At 50.1% G+C, this 13,816-nt stretch overlaps 1 protein-coding gene across 1 annotated transcript in view; it reads right to left on the reverse strand.

Moving 5' to 3' along the window:
- Positions 1-12,672, reverse strand: part of nrm (nurim) — a 28,233-nt gene extending 15,561 nt beyond the window's left edge. Inside the window, exons 1-2 of the mRNA XM_033047648.1 lie at positions 12,552-12,672; positions 11,039-11,093 (exon numbers count right to left, since the gene is read on the reverse strand). Coding sequence (XP_032903539.1) covers positions 11,039-11,093; positions 12,552-12,638 — 142 coding nt within the window. The 5' untranslated portion in view covers positions 12,639-12,672. The remainder of the gene's footprint in view (positions 1-11,038; positions 11,094-12,551) is intronic.
- Between the last annotated feature and the right edge of the window lie 1,144 nt (positions 12,673-13,816).

A 13,816-nucleotide genomic window follows, 5' to 3' on the forward strand; every position in this document is an offset into this window, starting at 1 on the left:
GATAGGAAGAGTCTGCAAAAGGATATAGATAAGCTAGGTGAGTGGGCAACAACTTGGCAGATGAAGTTTAATACTAATAAATGTGAAGTCATTCACTTTGGGAAAAAAAATGATAGGGCAAGTTATTTTCTAAATGAGGAGGAGCTGCGTTGTAATGCAACGCAAAGGGATCTAGGGGTATTAGTACATGATCACTAAAAGTTAGTATGCAGGTGCAGCAAGCAATCAGGAAGGCCAATGGAGTTTTGGCCTTTATTGCTAGGGGGATTGAGTATAAAAACACGGAGGTCTTGCTGCAGCTGTACACAGTATTAGTGAGACCACATTTGGAATACTGTGTACAGTTCTGGGGTCCATACTTAAGAAAGGATGTACTAGCCCTGGAGGCAGTGCAGCGAAGGTTTACAAGATTAATTCCTGCAATGAGGGGATTGACATATGAGGAAAGGTTAAGTAGGCTGGAACTCTACTCTTTGGAGTTTAGAAGAATGAGAGGCGATCTCATTGAAACATATAAGATCGTGAGGGGCCTTGATCGGGTGGATGCACCGAGGATGTTCCCAATGATCGGGGAAACTAGAACTAGGGGACATAGTTGCAGAATAAGGGGGGGCTCTTTTAAAACTGAGATGAGGAAGAACTTCTTCACCCAGAGGGTGGTTAATTTATGGAATTCACTGCCCCAGGGAGCAGTGGAAGCAGAAACTTTAAATATATTTAAGACTAAAATAGATGGTTTTTTAGCTGCCAAGGGGATAAGGGGCTACGGGGAGAGGGCAGGGATATGGACCTAGGTATGGTTAGTATAGTAAGACCTGAGTGATCTCCTGGACAAGTGTCGATCGCCTGGATTGGGGTCGGAGAGGAATTTCCCGGATTTTTTCCCCGAATTGGACCTGGGTTTTTATCCGGTTTTTTGCCTCCCCCAGGAGATCACGAGGTTTTTGGGGTGGAGAGGGGTGATAGCGGTATAAAGGGGAGGGTAGTGTCTTGTGTTCTGTGTCTTGTGTCTACTGTTTGTGGGTAAGTGTGTCTGTTTAGTGTTCAGCCATGAGCGAATGGCGGTGCGGGCTCGACGGACCTGGTGGTCTACTCTCGCACCTACTTTCTATGTTTCTATGTTTCTATGTTTCCTGCACCTATTTTCTATGTTTCAAACCACAAACCGGCTGAACAACTACGGAATTTGCATTTGCATTTAGTTTTGAGATACAGCAAAAGGATTTGAGTATAGGAGCAGGGAGGTTCTACTGCAGTTGTACAGGATCTTGGTGAGACCACACCTGGAGTATTGCGTACAGTTTTGGTCTCCTAATCTGAGGAAGGACATTCTTGCCATAGAGGGAGTACAGAGAAGGTTCACCAGACTGATTCCTGGGATGTCAAAACTTTCATATGAAGAAAGACTGGCTTGTACTCGCTAGAATTTAGAAGATTGAGGTTGAGTAGAATCTTATAGAAACGTACAAAATTCTTAAGGGGTTGGACAGGCTAGATGCAGGAAGATTGTTACCGATGTTGGGGAAGTCCAGAATAAGGGGTCACAGTTTAAGGATAAGGGGGAAATCTTTTAGGACTGAGATGAGAAAAACATTTTTCACACAGAGAGTGGTGAATCTCTGGAACTCTCTGCCACAGAAGGTAGTTGAGGCCACAGTTCGTTGGCTATATTTAAGAGGGAGTTAGATGTGGCCCTTGTGGCTAAAGGGATCAGGGGGTATGGAGAGAAGGCAGGTACAGAATACTGAGTTGGATGATCAGCCATGATCATATTGAATGGCGGTGCAGGCTCAAAGGGCCGAATGGCCTACTCCTGCACCTATTTTCTATGTTTCTAACCACAAACCGGCTGAACAACTACGGAATTTGCATTGCTTAGGTTACTCCACATACCTTGTGTTTTTTTGCACTATCATGGTCAGCTAGAATTACTGATGATTTATTACATATCTATTGTTATTTAGTCCAATGTACTTGTAAATTGGCAACAAGTACATTGTTCCATTGTATGAGTTTCATGGCTCATCCTGACCACTGTTTGTATCTGAGATAATGGTGGTGGAAGGTGAAGGAGAATGTCGACGTCTGTGAACTTGGGCGGCACAGCGGTATAGTTACTGGCATACAGCGGTTCAAATGACAGAGATCCGGGTACGTTCCCGACCACGGGTCATAGAATCATAGACACATAGAAAATAGGTGCAGGAGTAGGCCATTTGGCCCTTCGAGCCTGCACTGCCATTCAATATGATCATGGCTGATCATCCAACTCAGTATCCCATCCCTGCCTTCTCTCCATACCTCCTGATCCCTTTAGCCACAAGGGCCACATCTAACTCCCTCTTAAATATAGCCAATGAACTGGCCTCAACTACCTTCTGTGGCAGTGAATTCCAGAGATTCACCACTCTCTGTGTGAAAAATGCGTTTCTCATCTCGGTCCCAAAGGATTTCCCCTTTATCCTTAAACTGTGACCCCTTGTCCTGGACTTCCCCAACATCGGGAACAATCTTCCTGCATCTATAAGATCCCCCCTCAATCTCCTAAATTCTAGCGAGTACAAGCCGAGTCTATCCAGTCTTTCTTCATAAGAAAGTCCTGACATCCCAGGAATCAGTCTGGTGAACCTTCTCTGTACTCCCTCTATGGCAAGAATGTCTTTCCTCAGATTTGGAGACCAAAACTGTACGCAATACTCCAGGTGTGGTCTCACCAAGACCCTGTACAACTGCAGTAGAACCTCCCTGCTCCTGTACTCAAATCTTTTTGCTATGAATGCTAACATGCCATTCTCTTTCTTCCCTGCCTGCTGCACCTGCATGCCTACTTTCAATGACTGGTGTACCGTGACACCCAGGTCTCGTTGCATCTCCCCTTTTCCTAATCGGCCACCATTTAGATAATAAATGGGTCCTGCCTATACGGAGTTTCCCCATGACCTGCGTGGTTTTTCTCTGAGATCTTGTTTCTCTGTGATCTGAGTTTCCTGCCACGCTCCAAAAACCTACAGGTTTGCAGGTTCATTGGCCTGGTATAAATGTATGTTGTCCCGAGTAGTGTTAATGTGCGAGGATCGCTGGTCGGTGAGGACTCGGTGGGCCGAAGGGCCTGTTTCCGCGCTGTATCTCTAAGCTAAAACTCACCCCTCACGGCCTCGGAAAGTGCTCTAAATTTCTGTGATCAGCTCGGGATGGGGCGACTTTGGCGTGTGGAGGCGATGGATTTGCCGTGGTTGCAGATGGCGGTGTTGGCCGCGGTTAGGCCCTACAGTAGCGGGGACGAACGAGCGGATCGAGAGAGGCAGGGGAAGGAGCTGACCCCTACTTCATCAATCCAGTGCAAGGGATGAGAAACTAATGAATTGCATATCACCTTAGTTAGTTAGTTTAGTTTATTGTCACATGTACTCAAGTACAGTGAAAAGCTTTTGTTGCGTGCTGTCAAGTCAGCTTAAAAACAATACATGATTACAATTGACCCATTTATAGTGTATAGATACATGATAAGGGAATAACAATTAGTGCAAGGTAAAGCCAGCAAAGTCCGATCAAGGATAGTCCGAGGGTCAACAATGAGAAACTTACAAAATTCTTAAGGGGTTGGACAGGCTCGATGCAGTAAGATTGTTCCCGATGTTGGCGAATTCCAGAACAAGGGGTCACAGTTTAAGGATAAGGGGGAAATCTTTTAGGACCGAGATGAGAAAAACATTTTTGAGTCTCTGGAACTCTCTGCCACAGAAGGTAGTTGAGGCCAGTTCATTGGCTCTATTTAAGAGGGAGTTAGATGTGGCCCTTGTGGCTAAAGGGATCAGGGGGTATGGAGAGAAGGCAGGTACAGGATACTGAGTTGGATGATCAGCCATGATCATATTGAATGGCGGTGCAAGCTCGAAGGGCCGAAGGGCCGAATGGCCTACTCCTGCACTTATTTTCTATGTTTCTATGAGGTGGAAAGTTGAGCTTGGGCCAAGAATGGACTTTTTGGAGACTTGGATGTTGCAAGATTGTGGTGAAATGAGGCAACCTTTGGTGTGCTTTTCCCGAAGAGGATCTATTGTACTTATGTACAGTATGAATTGACCAGATAGTAAGCAGTACAAGCATCTCAGTGTATCTCTGTGCATGTGACCATAAACCAAACCGAACACTCCTGACCACGGGCTAAATTGATATCTTTACAACAGTTCTTCCCAATGATTTGTATTTTTTCCAATAATGCTGAACATGTGTGGAATTACAGAGGATTTACAGACAAAGTCCCCCAGGCTAGCGATTATGTATCACACACAGCTGCGTCACCGTGCTGCCTGCCACCAAAGTTTGTGGTAACTAGTGGTGCTGCTGCCTCACAGTGCCAGAGAACAGAGATCGATCCCAACCTCGGGGGCTGCCTGTTCAGGTGGAGTTTGCACGCTCTCCCTGCGACCGGGTGGGTTTCGTCCGGTTGCTCTGGTTTCCTCCTACGCCCGACATGGGCGCGGGTTTGTAGGTTAATTGGCTTTGGTGTAAATTGTCCGTTCCTGTTTGTAGGATAGGGCTAGTGTACAGGGATCGCTGGTCGGCGTGGATTCTGTCTCAAAGGCTAAATCCACGCTGTATCTCCAAACTAAAGGGCCTGTCCCACGAGCATGCGACAAGCGCGACCAAACCAGAAGCGGGGGCCGCGCGGAGGTCGAGTGAGTGACGTGAAGTTCGAGCGAAGTCCGCGGGAAGTTCGCGCGTAACGTACGGCGTCGAGGCGGTGTGTACGGCGTCAAGACGCTGCATATGCCCGTCGAGGCAGTGCGTAAGGGGTCGAGGTGGCTGCGGGCCGGCAGGCCGTTGCCGTGTGGAATTTTTGAACACGGTCAGTTTTTCGGAGCCCCGCGCGATGTCGGGACCAGCTCCGCACAACTCCATACGGCTCCGGCGATCGAAGTGGGACGGGCCCCGCGAGGCCATTCGGCTCAAGCGACCACGTTAGGTCGCATGCTCGTGGGACAGGCCCTTTAGGTCGCGCTTGTCGCATGGAGTCGCATGCTCGTGGGACAGGCCCTTTAAGGTAAACAATTAATTTTCCATGAAGATCCAATGCAGTTTTTTGAATGGGTTTGATAATGGGGATACCATGCAAGATAACATCAGGCAGCCCCACCTGATGCAGGAAGTGGTTAGAATGGGGAAGTTTCTACAAGGTGTGATGCGGATTAAAGTACTTCCTTTAAGTACTTCCTCTAAGTACATTTAAAGGAAGGCGGATAATCAAATGTGGGGGAAAAAGGAAGGAGTTGTAGCAAACTGAAGCGAATGAGAAGAAGTTTGTTTAGTTTGGTTTCAAGAAACAGTAAACTTTTGTTATAACAGACCATTTGACTCTGTTAACATTTAATAGAACGTTTGACGACACTGGGACTCTACTCGCTGGAGTTTAGATGGATGGGGAGGGGGGGCCCCTCATTGAAACCTACTGAATAGTGAAGGCCTGGATAGAGTGGATGTGGAGAGGATGTTTCCAATGAGTGGGAGAGTCTAGGACCAGAGGTATTAGCCTCAGAATTAAATGACATTCCTTTAGGAAGGTGATGAGGAGGAATTTCTTCAGTCAGAGGGTGGTGAATCTGTGGAATTCATAGCCACAGATAGCTGTGGAGGCCAAGTCAACGGATATTTTTAAGGCGGTTATAGATAGGTTCTTGATTAGTACGGGTGTCAGTGTATGGGGCGAAGGCAGGATAATGGGGTTAGGAGGGAGAGATAGATCAGCCATGATTGAATGGTGGAGTAGACTTGATGGGCTAAATGACCTAATTCCACTCCTATTCCTTATGACCTGATGTTTTAAAAGATATATTTTGGGGGGATTTTGCACACTCTATGAAAGCAAAAAAACAAAGTGCTGGAGGGATTCTGCAGGTCAGGCAGCATCTGTGGCAGAAATGGATAGGTGACGTTTCGGGTCGGGACATAGAAACATAGAAAATAGGTGCAGGAGTAGGCCATTCGGCCCTTCGTACCTGCACCGCCATTCAATATGATCATGGCTGATCATCCAACTCAGTATCTCATACCTGCCTTCTCTCCATACCCCCTGATCCCTTTAGCCACAAGGGCCACATCTAACTCCCTCTTAAATATAGTCAATGAACTGGCCTCAACTACCTTCTGTGGCAGAGAATTCCACAGATTCACCACTCTCTGTGTAAAAACTGATTTTCGCATCTCGATCCTAAAAGACTTCCCTCTTATCCTTAAACTGTGACCCTTGTTCTGGACTTCCCCAAAATCGGGAATAATCTTCCTGCATCTAACCTGTCCAACCCCTTAAGAATTTTGTAAATTTCTATAAGATCCCCACTCGATCTTCTAAATTCTAGCGTGTACAAGCAGAGTCTATCCAGTCTTTCTTCATATAAAAGTCCTGCCAAGCCAGGAATCAGTCTGGTGAACCTTCTCTGTACTCCCTCTATGGCAACCTTCCTTCGGACTCAGCATTCGAAGTTGCCATTCCATTCTCTCCACAGATGCTGCCTGATAGGTCTTTATTCTTTGGAGCGCAGAAGGTTAAGGGGGGACTTGATAGAGGTCTTTAAAATGATGAGAGCGATAGACAGAGTTGACGTGGATAAGCTTTTCCCACTGAGAGTAGGGAAGATTCAAACAAGAGGACATGACTTGAGAATTAAGGGACAGAAGTTTAGGGGTAACATGAGGGGGAACTTCTTTACTCAGAGAGTGGTAGCTGTGTGGAATGAGCTTCCAGTGGAGGTGGTGGAGGCAGGTTCGATTTTATCATTTAAAAATAAATTGGATAGTTATATGGACGGGAAAGGAATGGAGGGTTATGGTCTGCGTGCAGGTAGATGGGACTAGGGGAGAATAAGTGTTCGGCCCGGACTAGAAGGGCCGAGATGGCCTGTTTCTGTGCTGTAATTGTTATATGGTTATACACTGAGTTCCTCCAGCAGTTTACATTTTTTCCCCCACTTAAGATTCCAGCATTTGTAGTTCCTTGTGTCCCCATGGTGATTGAGATACTGGGCTAAGGTTGCTGACTTTCCATAGGGGGCCCTTGTTATCTCTCATATTTTATGTTTGGAGTTCAGAGATACAGCGCGGAAACAGGCCCTTCGGCCCACCGAGTCTGCGCCAACCATCGATTCCTGTATATTAGCACTATCCTACACATGAGGGCCAATTTACAATCAATACTGAAGCCTGTGCATCTGCGGAGTGTGGGAAGAAACTGGAGCATCCGGGGAAAGCGCATGTGGTCATGGGGAGAACATACAAATTCCGTACAGACAGCGCCCGTAGTCAGGATTGAACCCGGGGCTACGGTGCTGAGATGAGGCAACTTCACCACTGTGTCTCTCCACTCTGTATCTCTAAAATTAAGACTGCTGCTGCTCACCGTCCTTTGAGGTCAGATTCAGCCCACTGCCACACCGTGAAGTGCTCCAGGAGCAGTTGCAATACAGCACCCACCTGTCATTGCTCAATGGAGCAGAGATAGTGTTTCAAACATTTGCCCACCAGTGCCCCCTGCAGTCCTTGGGTTAGTTTCGAGATACAGCATGGGAAACAGGAGGTACACAAAAATGCTGGAGAAACTCAGCGGGTGCAGCAGCATCTATGGAGCGAAGTAGATAGGCAACGTTTCGGGCCGATACCCTTCTTCGGACGGTTTGGGCCCGAAACGTTGCCCATTTCCTTCGCTCCATAGATGCTGCTGCACCCGCTGAGTTTCTCCAGCATTTTTGTGCTCCTTCGATTTTCCAGCATCTGCAGTTCCTTCTTAAACAGCATGGAAACAGGCCCTGGCTCCGACTGAGTCCACGCCGACCTTCGAGCACCCTTTCGCACCAGTTATCCCACTTTCTCATCCACTCCCTACTCACCAGCGGCGATTTACAGAGGCCCAATTAGCCTCCAAATCCACACGTCTTTGCGGGTGTCGGAGGAAACCCACATGGTCACAGGGAGAACATGCAAACACCACACACAGTGCCCAACATCAGGATTGAACGCGGGTCTCTGGCGCTGTGAGGTGGCAGTTCTACCAGGTGCGACACTGTGCCGCCTTGATAGTGTCTGGTATTTCCTCACCCCGGCCCTCCATTAGGCCTAAGCAGTATTACAGTAATCATGTTTTAACAACTGCCTGCTGCTGCCCACACAATGCCAAAGGTTTTTTGTTTGGTGCCAAGATCAACCTGCTCCAGAAGAGGTCTGGCAATGCCTGGTATGTGCATATTTTTGCATCCCGTGGCAGCATTGAAGGGGCGATATCTGTCTCCGCCCTCTGAAACAAGCGATGTAATGTTTTGGGTAACAGCTCTCTTTTGCAGCGGGCATGTGCTCTCTGATCATTCTCTCTCCATTGCTTCCTATCGTGCCTGATTCTACCTTTTCTGATGTCTGCAGTATTTGATCCCCAACTCCTTGAGATGTGCCTTGTGCTGCCGAGATCTCCCGTGTCACATTCCTTCATGTGTAGGAAGGAACTGCAGATGCTAGCTTGTACCAGAGACAGACACAAAATGCTGGAGTGACGCGGGCAGCGTCTCTGGAGTAAAGGAATAGATGACGTTTTAGAAACATAGAAAATAGGTGCAGGAGGAGGCCAATCAGCCCTTCGAGCCAGCACCGCCATTCATTGTGATCATCCACTATCAATAACCCATGCCTGCCTTCAACCCATACTCCACTAGCCCCTAGAGCTCTATCTAACTCTCTCTTAAATCCATCCAGTGACTTGGCCTCCACTGCCTCTGTGGCAGGGAATTCCATAAATTCACAACTCTCTGGGTGAAAAAGTTTTTTCTCACCTCAGTCTTAAATGACCTCCTCTTTATTCTAAGACTGTGGCCCCTGGTTCTGGGCTCGCCCAACATTGGGAACATTTTTCCTGTATCTAGCTTGTCCAGTCCTTTTATAATTTTATATGTTTCTATAAGATTCCCCCTCATCCTTCTAAACTCCAGTGAATACAAGCCTAGTCTTTTCAATCTTTCCTCATATGACAGTCCCGCCATCCCAGGGATCAATCTCGTGAACCTACGCTGCACAGCCTCAATCACAAGTATATCCTCCCTCAAATTAGGAGACCAAAACTGTACACAATACTCCAGATGTGGTCTCACCAGAGCCCTATACAACTATGTACCCCAACAAAACGTTACCTATTCCTTTTTCTCCAGGGATGCTCCCTGTCGCACTGAGTTACTCCAGCATATTGTGTCTATCTTCGGGGTAAACCACACCCTATCCTCTCGGTGTTTAAACATTCCCCTCCCCTCTTCCTCCTTCCCCCCCGCCTCTTCTCCCTTTCCAACCCTCTCTCCACCTCTCCTCTGCCTTAGAGGGCAGAGGAGGCTGGTTCTCTGGATACTTTCAAGAGAGAGCTGGATAGGGCTCTTAAAGATAGCAGTCAGGGCATATGGGGGGAAGGCAGGAACGGGGTACTGATTGGGGATGATCAGCCATGATCAAATGGCCTACTCCTGCACCTATTGTCTATTGTCTCTCCCCCTCCCCGTCCTCTCCCTCCGCCTCCTCTCCCCCTCCCTCTTCTTCATCCTCTTCCTTTCCAACCCTCTCTCTGCTCCTCTCTTCCTCCCCACCTCCTCTCTCCCAAAAATGCGAGAGCAATCTTTGCTCTCTCCTCTCCTCTCCCCTCTCCTTTCCTCTCTCCTCCCTCCTCTCCTCTCCCATCTCCCCCCTCCTCTCCCTTATCCTCTCCTCTCCCCCTCCTATCCCCTCTCCCTCCTCTCCTATACTCTCCTTCCCCCCTCTCCTCCTCTCCTCTCCCTTCTCCTATCCACCCGTCCTCTTTCCTCTCCATCCCCTCTCCTCTCCCCTCTCCCATCCCCCCTCCTCCTCTCCCCTCCCCTACTCTCCTCTCCCCTCTCTACTCTCCTCTCCCCTCTCTCTCTCCTCTCCCCCCTCCCCTCTCTCCCATCTCCTCTCCTCTCCCCACCCCTCCCCTCTCCTCTCCCTACTCTCCTCAATCCTCTCCCCTCCCCTCTCCTTTCCTCTCCCCTCTCTCCCTTTCTTCCCTCCTCTCCTCTCCCCTCTCCTCCTCCTCTCCCCTCCCCTCTTCCTTTCCAACCAAAGATCCTACAGGATCTTTGTTTGCAACCCTCTCTCCGCTCCTCTCTTCCTCACCACCTCCTCTCTCCCAAAGATCCTATAGCAATCTTTGCTCTCTCCTCTCCCTTCTCCTCTCCTCCCTTCTCTTCTCTCCTCTCTTATCATCTCCTCTCCTCTCTCTCCCCTCCTCTCCTCTCTCCTCTCCTCCTGTTTTGTAGTCAATGCCTATTATGTTCTGTTGTGCTGAAGCAAAGCAAGAATTTCATTGTCCTATCAGGAACACATGACAATAAACTTAAACTTGAACTCCCCTCCCCTCCTTTCCTCTCCCTTCTCCTCTCTCCCCTCCCCCTCCATTCTCCTCTCCCTTCTCCTTTCCTGTACCCTCTCCTTTCTCCTCCCCTCTCCTCTCCTCTCTTCTACCACCTCTCCCCCCCCCCCCCCCCCGCTTCTCCCATCTCCTCTCCTCTCTCTTATCACACAGAGAGTGGTGAATCTGTGGAATTCTCTGCCACAGAAGGTAGTTGAGGCCAGTTCATTGGCTATATTTAAGAGGGAGTCAGATGTGGCCCCTGTGGCTAAAGGGATCAGGGGGTATTGAATGAAGGCAGGTACAGGATACTGAGTTGGATGATCAGCCATGATCATATTGAATGGCAGTGCAGGCTCGAAGGGCCGAATGACCTACTCCTGCACCTATTTTCTATGTTTCTATCCTCCCCTCCCCTCTCCTCTCCTCATCTCTCTTATCCTCCCCTCTCCTCTCCTTTATCCTCCCCTCTCCCCTCCTTTATCCTCCCCTCTCCTCCTTTATCCTCTCCCCTCCCCTCTCCTTTATCCTCCCCTCTCCCCTCCTTTATCCTCTCCCCTCCTTTATCCCCCCTCTCCCCCCTCACCTCTCCTCTCTCCTTTATCCTCCCCTCTCCCCATAGACCCCACAGTCTCAGTGTCCAACCTGTGTCGGTGTCCACAGTCCCCGGCCGCCGCTGGTCCCGGTAGATGTGCCGCAGGGAGATGAATCCCACCAACTCCCCACTCCCCTCTCTCCTCCTTTCCCCTCTCCTCTCCTCTTCTATCTCCCCTCTCCTCTCCCCTCTCCCCTCTCTTCTATCTCCTCTCCCCTCCTTTCTTTTCTCCTCTCATCTCCTTTATCCTCCCCTCTCCCCTCCTTTATCCCCCCTCTCCCCTCTCCTCTTCTATCTCCTTTATCTTCTCTGCTCCTCTCCTCTCTCCTCTCCCCTCTCCCCATAGACCCCACAGTCTCTCTCTGTGTGTCCCACCTGTCCCGGTGTCCACAGTTCCCGGCCGCTGGTCCCGGTTGTCCGGGTAGATGTGCCGCAGGGAGATGAACGCCACCAACTCCCCTCTCATCTCTCCCCTCTCTCCTCCTTTCCCCTCTCCTCTTCTATCTCTCCTCTCCCTCCTCTCCCCCCCCCTCTCCTCTCCCTCCTCTCCCCCCCTCACCTCTCCTCCTCTCCCCTCCTCCTCTATCTCCTCCCTTCTCATCTCTCCTCCCCTCTCCCATCCTTTATCCTCTCCCTCCCCTCTCCTCCTCTCCCCTCCCCTCTTCTATCTCCTCATCTCCCCTCCCCTCTCCGTTATCCTCCCCTCTCCTCTTCTATCTCTTCTATCTCCTCCCTCTCCCCTCTCTCCACCCCCATAGACCCCACAGTCTCTCTCTCCCTGTCCCGGTGTCCACGGTCCCCGGCCGGTCCCGCTTGTCCGGGTAGATGTGCCGCAGGGAGATAAACGCCACCCCCCCACAGTCTCTCCCTGTCCCACCTGTGCCGGTGTCCCGCTGGTCCCGGTAGTCCCGGTCCCCCGGGTAGATGTGCCGCAGGGACATAAACGCCACCAACTCGCCTCTACCCTCTCCCTGTCCCACCTGTGCCGGTGTCCCGGTTATCCCGCTTGTCCCGCTTGTCCCGCTTGTCCCCCGGGTAGATGTGCCGCAGGGAGATGAACGCCACCAACTCCCCTCTCCCCTCTCCTATTCTATCTCTCCTCTCCCTCCTCCCTCTCCTCCTCTCCTCTTCTATCTCCCCTCTCCCTCTCCCCGCTCCTCCTCTCCCCTCCTTTATCCTCTCCTCTATCCTCCTCTCCTTTATCCTCCCCTCTCCTCTTCTATCTCCTTTATCCTCTCCCCTCCTCTCTCCCCATAGACCCTACAGTCTCTCTCTCCCTGTCCCACCTGTCCAGGTGTCCACAGTCCCCGGCCGCTTGTCCGGGTAGATGTGCCGCATAAACGCCACCAACTCGCCTCTACCCTCTCCACCCCCACACTCTCCCTGTCCCACCTGTACCAGTGTCCACAGTTCCCGGCAGGTCCCGCTTGTCCGGGTAGATGTGCCGCAGGGAGATGAACGCCACCAACTCGCCTCTACCCTCTCCACCCCCACAGTATCTCTCCCTGTCCCACCTGTGCCGGTGTCCCGCTGGTCCCGCTTGTCCGGGTAGATGTGCCGCAGGGATATAAACGCCACCAACTCGCCGCTGCTCCAGGTGACGAAGAGAAAGTTGACGAGCGAGACGCAGGCGAGGGCCGCGGACTGCAGGGCGGCCATGGCAACGCGGGGCCCACTTCCGGCTCTGGGCCCGCGCCCGCGTCACTTCCCGCCGCGACTGCGCCTGCGCCGAGTTCCTCCCCTCCGCCCCTCCCCCCCGCTGTGGCGAATAGGGCACTTTCCCAGCCGCGGGGCACGCTGGGAATTTACCCCTCCATGATTACCCCCCCCCCACACACACCAGGAACTGCAGATCAATCAGATTCAGATTCAGATTCAGATTCAACTTTAATTGTCATTGTCAGTGTACAGTACAGAGACAACGAAATGCAGCTAGCATCTCCCTGTAAAATTGATTGATCAATCAATCAGTTTTATTCGTCACATTGCACATAAACTGCAAGTGAAATGAATTTGACTGAACCTTGAGTCAAGTCAATTGATCAGGTAAATGCACAGAGTCTTGCCCAGGGAATCGAGAACCGGAGGGCATGGGTTTAAGGTGAGTCAAGTCAAGTCAATAGATCGGGTAAATGCACAGTCTTGCCCAGGGAATCGAGAACCGGAGGACATGGGTTTAAGGTGAGTCAAGTCAAGTCAATAGATCGGGTAATCGCACAGAATCTTGCCCAGGGAATCGAGAACCGGAGGGCATGGGTTTAAAGTGAGTCAAGTCAAGTCAATAGATCGGGTAAATGCACAGAGTCTTGCCCAGTGAATTGAAAACCGGAGGGCATGGGTTTAAGGTGAGTCAAGTCAAGTTTATTCGTCACATACACATACGAGATGTGCAGAGAAATTAAAAGTGGCAATGCTCGCGGACTTTGTGCAAAAAACAAACAAACATAGAAACATAGAAACATAGAAAATAGGTGCAGCAGTAGGCCATTCGGCCGTTCGAGCCTGCACCGCCATTCAATATGATCATGGCTGATCATCCAACTCAGTATCCTGTACCTGCCTTCTCTCCATACCCCCCGATCCCTTTAGCCACAAGGGCCACATCTAACTCCCTCTACAAACTACAAACTGAACGGAACAGAATCACACATTCTTTTACATATTAAATATTGTGGGCGGAGGGAAAAAGGCAAAATAAACAGCAATTAAAAAAAAAACAAACAGTAGAATGGTACAGTAAAGTTAGTCCCTGGAGCACTAAGACCAAGAGCTGGTGGATCGGGCAGCATCTATGGAGGAAATAGGGCGCAGCGGTAGAGTTGCTGCCTCCGAGCAAG

This window comes from Amblyraja radiata, chromosome 30 (genome assembly GCF_010909765.2).
Source record: "Amblyraja radiata isolate CabotCenter1 chromosome 30, sAmbRad1.1.pri, whole genome shotgun sequence".
In the NCBI taxonomy this organism is placed as follows: domain Eukaryota; kingdom Metazoa; phylum Chordata; class Chondrichthyes; order Rajiformes; family Rajidae; genus Amblyraja; species Amblyraja radiata.